General features: G+C 49.7%; 1 protein-coding gene across 1 annotated transcript; it reads left to right on the forward strand.

Annotated features, from left to right (window-relative positions):
* Positions 1–7,949: 7,949 nt before the first annotated feature.
* On the forward strand, positions 7,950–10,004 carry LOC126526246 (uncharacterized). Its single transcript, XM_050174160.2, has one exon. The coding sequence runs from the start codon at positions 7,950–7,952 to the stop codon at positions 10,002–10,004; it is 2,055 nt and encodes a 684-aa protein (XP_050030117.2).
* The last annotated feature ends 1,383 nt before the right edge of the window (positions 10,005–11,387 follow it).

The following is an 11,387-nucleotide window of genomic DNA, read 5'->3' on the forward strand; positions in this document are numbered from 1 at the left end:
AGCATTATTATTTCCGTCGGCGCCGATACACCCGGTGACGTAGAAGGCGTCATCGAGGGCGACCAACATCTACTGCTCGACCGTGAAATTTGCGTCGCAAGAGGGATCGCTCGACTCCACGGAGGGCAAGTGGAAGTTATGCTAACCAACTTCAGCCAAGAATTCAAGCACATAAACAAGGGCACGACAATCGCATATATCGAGGAAATTGCGGAAACCAGCAATGCCTTTGTCCTCTCGAATTCAGCCGCATCTACCCCGATGAGCATAGTCCCCGAACCAGAGTTCGACGTGAATCCAAGTCTTCCTATAAGTAAGCAGCAACAGATCAGAAGTCTTCTCCGACGATACAAAGGCTGCTTTTCGACGTCATCGAGGATTCGACAAACACCAGTTGCAAAACATCGCATAATAACCGAAGAGAGCGCTCGACCACTCCGCGAGAGACCCTACCGTGTTTCGACGCGAGAACGTGAAGCTATTAGGCAACAAGTTGACGAAATGCTGCGCGACGGCATCATCCAGCCGTCAAAAAGCCCGTGGGCCTCTCCTGTAGTCCTGGTGAAGAAAAAGGACGGAACCCTACGCTTCCGCGTCGATTATCGTCGACTGAACAAGATCACGAAGAAGGATGTGTACCCCCTTCCACAGATAGACGACGCATTGGATCGGCTCTGCAACGCTAAATACTTCTCGTCGATGGACCTCAAGTCTGGCTATTGGCAAATAGAAGTCGACGAGAGAGATCGCGAAAAGACGGCCTTCATCACGCCAGACGGCCTCTACGAGTTCAAGGTCATGCCATTCGGGCTGTGCTCGGCGCCTGCAACGTTTCAGCGCGTCATGGACACGGTGTTAGCCGGACTGCAGTGGCAGACGTGCCTTGTTTACTTGGATGACGTCCACGAGGTCGCGGGATCGAATCCCGGCCACGGCGGCCGCATTTCGATGGGGGCGAAATGCGAAAACACCCGTGTACTTAGATTTAGGTGCACGTTAAAGAACCCCAGGTGGTCGAAATTTCCGGAGTCCTCCACTACGGCGTGCCTCATAATCAGAAAGGGGTTTTGGCACGTAAAACCCCATAATAAAAAAAAATTGGATGACGTCGTTGTCTTCGCTGGAAATTTCGACGATCACCTTAGGCGGCTTGCGACAGTGTTAGAGGCCATTAAGTCATCAGGGCTCACTCTGAAGCCGGAAAAGTGCCGCTTCGCTAATGATGAGCTTTTGTTCCTAGGCCACGTCATCAGCAAATCAGGAGTACGCCCCGACCCACAGAAGACAGCTGCCATCGCAAAATTCCCGCAGCCAACCGATAAGAAGGCAGTGCGCAGATTCCTTGGCATGTGTGCCTATTATAGGCGCTTTTTCAAGGACTTTTCACGCATCGCGGAGCCGCTAGCACATCTAACCAAATGTGATGTCGAGTTCAAGTGGGAAACGCCGCAGGCCAAGGCATTTCAAGAACTCAAACGACGCATGCAGTCGCCGCCGGTACTTGCCCACTTCGACGAGGACGCCGATACCGAAATCCACACTGACGCCAGTAGCCTAGGCCTCGGTGCCGTCCTAGTCCAGAGGAAAGAAGGACTTGAACGGGTGATATCGTATGCTAGCCGGTCGCTGTCAAAAGCGGAAAGCAATTATTCTACGACTGAAAATGAATGCCTCGCCATCATTTGGGCTACAGCTAAATTCCGCCCTTACCTCTATGGGAGGCCATTCAAAGTCGTCAGTGACCATCACGCGTTGTGTTGGCTAGCTAACTTAAAGGACCCTTCAGGACGGCTGGCGCGGTGGAGCCTCAGACTGCAAGAATATGACGTCACGGTAATATACAAGTCCGGAAGAAAACACTCCGACGCCGACTGCTTATCGCGCGCCCCCATCGATCCCCCGCCGGAAGACGACGAGGATGACGACGCCTTCCTTAGGATAATAAGCGCGGAAGACTTCACTAAACAGCAACGAGCAGACCCGGAGCTAAAATGCCTCGTCGAGTATTTGGAAGGGAACACCGACGTTGTCCCTAGGGCATTTAAGCGCGGCTTGTCTTCGTTCACGCTACAAAACAACCTGCTCATGAAGAAGAACTTCTCACCAGTCCGCGCCAGCTACCTTCTTGTTGTACCGTCAGCGCTGCGTCCAGAATTACTGCACGCCCTACACGACGATCCAACCGCTGGGCACCTCGGATTCTCCCGGACGCTGTCGAGAATACAGGAAAGGTATTACTGGCCGCGTCTGACCACCGACGTCGCCCGTTACGTAAAGACATGCCGAGACTGTCAGCGACGCAAGACGCCACCGAAAAGGCCAGCAGGATTACTACAGCCGATCGAACCTCCTCGCCGACCATTCCAGCAGATTGGGATGGATTTGTTGGGGCCGTTTCCGATGTCAACATCCGGGAATAAGTGGATCATCGTGGCGACGGACTATCTCACCCGCTTTGCTGAAACTGAAGCTCTACCAAAAGGCAGCGCAGCCGAAGTGGCGAAATTTTTCGTCGAGAACATCCTGCTGCGACATGGTGCCCCAGAAGTCCTCATCACCGACAGAGGAACGGCTTTTACAGCAGAGCTCACCCAAGCCATTCTGCAGTACAGCCAGACAAGGCACAGGAGGACAACTGCCTACCATCCGCAGACGAATGGTCTCACGGAGCGCCTGAACAAGAACCTCGCCGACATGCTAGCAATGTACGTCGACGTCGAGCACAAGACGTGGGATGCGGTCCTGCCGTATGTAACCTTCGCTTACAACACGGCGGTGCAAGAAACAACACAGATCACGCCGTTTAAGCTGGTTTACGGCAGGAACCCGATGACGACGCTCGACGCCATGCTGCCCCACGTCACTGACGAAGAGAATGTTGACGTCGCTAGCTATCTCCAGCGCGCCGAAGAAGCCCGATAGCTCGCCCGCCTGCGGATCAAGAACCAGCAGAGGACCGACAGCCGACATTACAACCTCCGACGACGCTTCCTCGAGTACCAGCCCGGCGACCGTGTTTGGGCATGGACCCCGATACGCCGACGAGGACTCAGTGAGAAACTACTCCGACGTTATTTCGGACCCTACAAGGTCATCCGACGTATTGGTGCTCTGGACTATGAGGTCGTGCCAGACGGCATTTCGCATTTACAGCGGCGCCGCGCACGATCTGAAGTGGTCCACGTGGTGCGCCTTAAACCCTTTTACGGACGCTGACGAAATTCCTTATTTTTTTGTTTTCTTTGCTACGGGTGTTTGTCTTTCGTTTGTATGTAGCATCGGGTCGATGCTATTTAAGAGGGGGGTATTGAGACGTGTACTTATCTTTATCGGGCGACCACGTTTCGCCGCCGAACAAATGTAATGGCACAGCGCGGGACGCGCCTCTATGTTTCCGAAGTTTCTTGAAAGTTATCGATGCTTCTATTCGCTGTCTGTTGTCGCCGAACCTTATGTTATCTGATTTCATCACCTGCCGCGAATGGTGTAGAACTTTGTGGAAGGCACGCGGGTCCCAGCCATTAGTCTGGAACATTCGACGACTGTTGTATAAAAGCCGACGCGCATGACCCGCAGATCAGATTTCCGACGATCGCCGACCGTGTTCGCCGCTATCGTTGTGCTATAAGTGTAGCCTGTTTTTGTGGGCACAGGTTCGCCCAATAAAAGCTAGTTTTGTATTCCACCGTATTGCTGCTTTCTTCCCCGTCACTACCACGTGACAATATGAAGAGAGCAAACTGCCATACAGTCTTGTCAGTAGCAAGAATATACCATGAAGTGCATTCTGAGGCCACAAACTACCTACAATATATCTTGCATTATATTCATGCAATTGTATTCATGCAATTAGTAAGCGAGTTTTGACAAGTTCGCTTGTCAAAACGTTGGCTCTCGCTTTCACCTGGTTATCATTTTGCTCATCGTCTTGAATTTCCATCTCCCGTCTTCTGCCTGTTTTCGCTGCAAATTAGTAAGCTGCGTGACATGTTTCAGACGATAAATTTTCATGATTCACCAGGGTTTTATAGACAAAGTCAAATACATTTAGTGCAGTTATCACACTATGATAGTACGCGATAAAGTAATCACTCATATTATAAAACGTATTGCCTTAATGTTACAGCAAAAACTGACATTGAATCAGAGCCCTGTAAAATTTAGCATGCAGGGGAACCCCTTTGTTAAACAGTAGTGATGTAATGATTATGTATACACTGATTACCCATGCATTCCTGCCATTGTCCAAAAGAAATTTTTTTATTTATTCACCCTAACAGGAACAACTCATTTGAACTTCACAGTAAATAGACGTCTGCTGATGGGGGGGGTAGGGGAGGGGGGAGCAGCATCCTATAAATCTGAACCCTGCTGCATGCTTTACAGAGAAATTATAGTGGCGTCCCTCATTTCTAAAGCTACTCAGGACTGCAGCATTGCAGAACACCTCTACAAATGCCCCATTTCATCTGTAGCAGCTTCATTGATTTGCTTGCACAATTTACCTAGCAGAAATTAAAATTACTTCTCCTTGCTTAGCATTTCTGCCTGCTAGACAAGAATGGAATGACATCAGTATATTAACATATTAACTCAGAGAACTTAATTGGCTTATATAATAAAACCTTCCCATATTGCCACAGCTGCACTCTGTCATATGTACTGCAATCATAAAGGAGTGCTTGTCCATCAACGATCCAATGTCACTAACAGTGATCACCTACACAGCAAATAGATGGTCATGATTCAGGTAGCAAAAAGCTAAGAGAAAAAGAATCCACTCACTTCGAGAGCTACAATAATGCGATAACTTGTGAGAGATGGACCCATTGCAGGCCACAGATCTCTTCTCAGCTCCAGCAAGACAAGAGCAACTAGTCTTTCAGTAAAAGATAATGATCATTAATAATGATAAGCTACCTTGTTCCTGCTACTGGTATTGATACTGTATTCTACTGGTACTGTACTGGTAAACTGTATTGATACTAATCAATACAGTCTGATTTCCATGCATATCTACTTTGCGCTTTAGGAATAGAACTGAAATATTCGTAAAAACAAGCTATGAAAATTGCGTTCGCTTTTACTGTATGTCCAAATTTTTTCGCAATTGATACTAACTTTACAGCTTAATTACTGACACGGAGGCCTTGACTGCCCAGACATCCTTTGAAGCAAAACGTCTTGCTGCGCCGCAAGCAGTTGCACTGAGAAAACACAGCCGAGCAACCAGAGCGAACTTTTTTTTTTGGTCACTACAATAAAATTGTGATTGTGAGCAAGAAAGTAAAGATCACACGTAGTGAGCCACTACTGTTATCTCGAACGTTTAGTTCCGTATTCTAATAGTTCTTGCCGTCTCGGGTACTGTATGCTCTCAAGCCGGTACAAGCGTCAATACAAGTGCGCAACTGAATGCAGTTCGATCCTACGCTTTTAACGCAAGTGACGCAGAGGCTGGAAGTGTAACTTGGAAAATCGCGATCGCGATAGCGCCTATCACGCTACCATTTAAATCGATCTGAAAAGATAGGTCATCCTTTTACCCGTTAATGCGTCATTTTCCGCCCTAATTCACTCCTTAGTGGCCTCTTGAAACAATATTTCTGTTCGCGCCGCCGGCTTGCCACATATCATTTTAACACCTAGGTTATGCAAATTAAATAAAATTAAAGCGGGCTTACGTCATAAGCAACTTACGAGCGCGTGTAGACGGTTCAACATCCTTTGAGAGCGGATGTTTCAAACAAAGTACAACCGGTTTCGTCGCCGCATGTGTGCTCTAGTTGCTGGAGCAGTAAATTAATTGCTTGACAAATAATTGAATTCTGAAAGAGAACGCCTTCTCTCCCATCCGTGTCCAAGAGCATACGTGCACCCGACCACAAGAGAACCTCTTGGATGCAGCAGTGCGCATAGTTTTGTAGACGAAGCGGAACACATTCAGCGCAAATATCCCCATGCTATCAGTGCACACGAAGAGCACACAAGCGTACACCACACAGCGATAAATTCAGAACATTGTAACTTCGAACATGCTGAGACTCAAGCAGCGTAACCATCCATCGCTTCTGTTATTCGCTCCCTATGCGTCAATCTCTGATTCCTTGGGGCCTTGCTCCACTCTCGAGTGCAAACCAAGACATGTTTACGGTAAACTAGCAATTTTTACAACATGAAACAATAAAAGCCGGCTGACTGCACATGTGCAGCTTTGTCTACCGCTCCTTAGACCGGAAGTGCAGCGCGCGCTGTCCCCTGGTGCCGCACCCTGTGAGCACAGAGAAGAAAACACCATCGGTCTCATTTTTGCATTTGTGCTCTGGTTGCTAGAACCGTAAAATAAATTCTTCACAAATAATTGAATTATAGAAGAGACCGCATACTCTTCCACAAGGTAGTACGTTTTGTACAAAAAGATTGAGAATGCAAGAAGAATAAATGCAGGGAGGGCGACCAGACGGTTTGCTACTGAGGATAGCAAACCCCAGTGTTGCAATGCAGTGCAAAGCAGTGCACTGAGATGCGTCAGTAAGCTCTAGCATAGAGCTAACTTGGGCTGGTCGGTACAGGGTGCAAATTAAAACAAACATGGGTCAAAACGAAAATAAAGCTTGAATCGCTGCGCGACCTCGCCACTGGGCGTCTTTAATTTATTCTTTTCTTTGTCTTTCTTACAGTACAAACAGTACTAGCACGGCACTAGGTCCTTCATATTCAGTCACCTTCCTGTAGTTTGCACACATGTCGGCGCATGTTCGCGATCTTTGTTCTGCCGTACAAGAAAGTGCACGCTCGCCGGTCTAGTTTCAAGATGAAGCGCTAAATGTTTGCGATTACATCTTACCGCAAGAATTGGTAAAGATTATACGTAATCACTGTGTATCAATGAATGGGCAGGTATTGACAGGGACGAGATATTTTTGAAATATTTTGGGAATGAGGTAAACCAACTACATTAAATTTCAGCAAAGCCCTTTCACTCTTGGGTTAATTGCTTCTTACATTTGCGAATTTCATGCGGCTGTTGTACTTGGATCTATAGGCGGCCAGTTACCATGGAGACCATTTGTTGCTAAATGTAAGTGCAGTTACGGTCATTATGCCACTACCTGCGTTTCGGTACTGATTTATAGTGTGCAGAGTTCTTGGCGTGGAGCAGCAATGCTATTCGCAGCGCACCAGCACCTGAGTGCCGCAAGTTTGTTTATTTTGACACGTATCCCCATGGTTCTTTCTTCACTTAAAGGGAAGCTGAAGAGTCTCGAATTCAATAAGACGCTGATATACGGATGCGGGAACCTTATAAACCATGGACGTAAAATTTTGGGCGGGATTTTCCACTTAGGAGCAACGTAATCGCCGGTTGAATTGCGCTGTAGCTCTGCCCCCCGTCGAGCACCGCGCACTGCTGCTGGCGTTGACGATGTTGAGAATTGGTAGCGACCATCGCGCGTTTCCTGCAACCGTGGTTGGGGTCCCGGCGACGCACCAAGAGGGAGCCGGCGAACGGACGAGGGGGCGCCCCGCTGGGCTGGTGTCCCGACCGGCGCCTCGACCCGCAACCTGATCCGTGCCCCGTGTTTTCGGCGGACCGCCTGCTGGGCGCGAATGGCCGGCGCTTCCGAGAAGGACGAAGGCGTCGGTGCGGCCAACGGACAACTCGTATTTTGTATTTTCCTTTCTCTTCCTTTTCTAGTCACTGCGATGTCTTTTGTAAAATAAACGTTCAGTCTTGAAGCGAACCCCGACGAGTGAGAATCGTTCCTTCGAGGCTCCTGCGTGCGCGGCCGCTTTACGCAGCCGCCCGAAAGAGTCTCACGCAGCAGTTTTTGTAGTCGCATTCGCGAAGTGACCTCCACAGAGCGTTGGTCGTAACCTTTAAGTATTCTACATTTTCTGGTGCCGAAACCCGGGAGTGCTACATCTGGAATAACTTCGCCTGCATCATGGAGCGACTACAAAGGAAGCAAGCGGCCCTGCGACAAGCCATCGACACTACCATCGCAGCGGCCAGCACCTTACTTCAAGCGACAGAAGCACCAACCGGTGAGCTTGAAGAACATTTGGACATCCTTCTTGAGCAAGCTGAAGAGCTTAAAGCAGTCAACGACGCCATAGAAAAGGAAGTTGACCTACAGGAGCTCGACACCGTATTAACAGAGTGCGCTGCGTACAGCTTGAGAATTTGCACCTTGAAAACAAGGATAAAAAGGGCACTGAGAGGTGGAGCCACTAGCGAAACGAGGTCAAGTACACCATCAGAAACAGGAAATAAGTCTGACCACGTCGAACAGTCAGGTTCCGTCCAGCATGCAGTTACGACGACTCTTCAGCTACCGTTGACAACGACAAGACTTCCGAAGCAAGAGATCGCCAAATTCGACGGAAACCTGCGCTCATGGCACAGATTCTGGAATCAGTTCGAGTCTACCATCCACAAGAATCCAGCTCTACATCCAATTGACAAATTTCTGTACTTGACGAGCTATCTCACCGGCAAAGCAGCAGCCGCTATCGACGGGCTACCACTCAGTGACCGAAATTACGAAATTGCAGTGAAGACATTGGTCGAAAGATTCGGAAAGGACGACGTTATCGTTGAAGAACATATGTCGAGGTTGCTCAACATCCAACCTGTCCATAACATCCTCGACACCGAGAGGCTGCGGACCGTTTATGATGAGGTACAGACGGGGGTTCGGAGTCTCGAGGCATTGGGTGTGGCGTCGAGCACTTATGGAGTGCTTTTATTGACAGTCCTACGGAAGAACATCCCGAATGAGCTTTGCCTCGGTTACTGCAGACAAAAGACAACATCTGCAGTCGCGCCAGGAGACGATCTTCAAAATTTCCTCAGTTTCCTCAAGACCGAAGTAGAAAGTCGAGAGAAGGCCGAATGTGGAACCCGTCAACAGCTGAGCACCGACAGGCTGAGTCGCCCGATCCGCAAGGATATTCCTGAAAAGAAGGCGTCCGCGTCGGTTTTAACTGCCGTCATGAAAGCTGAAACACTGTGCAAATTTTGCGAAGCGAGCAGCCACTTAACCGCCGACTGTGATGTTGATTTGACAGCGGATCAGAAGAGGACAATTGTGCAGCGGGAAAGACTCTGCTTTAGGTGCGCCAAGGCAGGTCATCGAGCATACGAATGCCGCACCTCAAGATGGCTTAAATGTAATAGATGTTCCGGCCGGCACGTTGCAGCCCTGTGTAACCTGAATCGACCGCCAGCGACAGGAAAGTCGGAAGAGAAGACTGTACTCACTGAGACAATCGTACAGTCTTCGCTGCAAGTCCAAGGCACCAAGAAGAGAACCCGTGTCCTTCTGCAGACGGCTCAAGCGTGGGTTCAGGGTAGGGAGAAGCAAGCGATGGTCAGGCTGATGATTGACGCCGGAAGTCAGCGTACCTTTGTCAGGAAAGAGGTTCCACAGAAGATGGGACTGCGTGTGATGGGAGAGGAGGCCCTGAAAATAATGAGATTCGGAAACGACAAGCCGTCTTCAGGAATGAAGTGCCGCCGCGTGGAGTTATGGCTGTGCAGTCGACACAGCGGAAAAAAGATCCGCGTTGAGGCGCTTGAGATTCCACAAGTCTGCTGCGACATCGTGCCAGCATATGAAGCTTCCACCGTCAACTACCTCGAAGAGCAAGGCCTCGAACTCGCCGACAGTACGCAAGATGGAGCAGAGATAGGGCTACTGCTGGGATCCGATTACTACTGGGAGGTCACAACCGGTGGCGTCAGGCGCCTGGACAGCGGTCTCGTAGCCGTGGAGACCATTTTTGGCTGGACCCTGCAGGGGACAACGCACACCACAGAATCAACAGCAACGTACGTGTCCACTGTGGGAGTGTTGCGCGTGGCTGTCATCGGCGAGGAAGACCAAGACGACACTGCTGCTCAACTGAAATCGTTTTGGCAGCTTGAGCACATTGGCATTGTCGACGAAGGAGAGGCGGACGTGGAAGACAACCAAGTTTTGCGGGAATTTCGGTAGAACGTCTCCAGGAACAACTGCCGATATCAAGTTTCCCTTCCCTGGAAAGAGAATGCTGGCGATTTGGCAGACAACAAAGCCACGGCTTTCAGTAGGCTCCAGTCGTTGACGACAAAATTTGTGAGCAACAGAGTACAGGAGATACAAGCACTAACTGATCCCGCTGTTTGGAAACATTACCCGGGGAGAGAAAATCCAGCAGATCTGTTGACACGGGGCATGCTGCCCTCCGCTTTGGTTGTCAGCGAGAGCTGGTGGACGGGACCGAAGTGGCTAAAAGGTGTTCAAACGTACGACGCGATGCCTTCACACGCCCTTGAAGCTGAATGTTGCAGCGAAGAGTTCCGGAAAGTTCACGTGGTGAACACCGTGACGCTGGTAGACAGAATGCCTCTCATGGATCTTGAGCACAAGAACTCAATGACACGGGTACTCCGTGTCACCGCATGGGTTATGCGCTTTCTTCATAACGTACGGAACGCGTCAGAGAAGCGAAGGGGACGCCTGTCAGCGGAACAGTTAGCACAGGCCGAGAGTTACTGGCTGAAAGTATCACAAAGAGAAACCTTTGGGAAAGGCATCCATTCTCTAATCTCTACCGGAACACTCAATCGTAAGTCCGCCATCGCAGGTCTGACTCCATTCATCGACAGCGACGGCCTATTGAGAGGTGGAGGCAGGCTACAGAATAGCGCGCATAAAGAAGAGATGCGGCACCCAGTTATTTTGTCCGCTGTGCATCCGTTTACACGCTTATTGGTGGCCTGGGAGCATAGGCGGCTTTCACACGCTGGAGTAAGGGACACTCTGACTCAACTTCGCGAAAGATATTGGACCCTGCGAGCAAGACAGGCCGTGAAGAAAATCATTCGTCGTTGTGTTCCGTGTCAAAGACAAAGCAGACGCCCCGCGGATGAGCCGTTTGCACCGCTCCCATACGACCGTATCCGCGAATCAGAGCCATTTGAAATTACTAGAGTGGACTTCGCACGGCCGATATTTTATACCGAGCTTGGAAATTCCTACAAGGCCTATATAGCCCTGTTCACATGTGCCACCACGCGAGCTGTGCATTTGGAACTCGTCAGGAACTTGACAACACAATCTTTCCTTATGTCTTTCAAGAGGTTCGTGGCCCGGTGGGGAATGCCCAGGAAAGTTTATTCAGACAACGCTCTAACGTTCAAGCGAGCGTCGAGAGACTTGGAAAAGCTATTCTACGCTATAAAAGGAGGCGAGATGCAGGCTTACTTGGGCGACAACCGCATAGCCTGGAAGTTCATCGTAGAAAGAGCACCGTGGTGGGGCGGTTTTTGGGAACGCATGGTGCGAACTGTTAAGACAGGGCTGCGAAAGGTCCCTGGAAGAAGTGCCTTACATTAT

This window comes from Dermacentor andersoni, chromosome 3 (assembly GCF_023375885.2).
Source record: "Dermacentor andersoni chromosome 3, qqDerAnde1_hic_scaffold, whole genome shotgun sequence".
In the NCBI taxonomy this organism is placed as follows: domain Eukaryota; kingdom Metazoa; phylum Arthropoda; class Arachnida; order Ixodida; family Ixodidae; genus Dermacentor; species Dermacentor andersoni.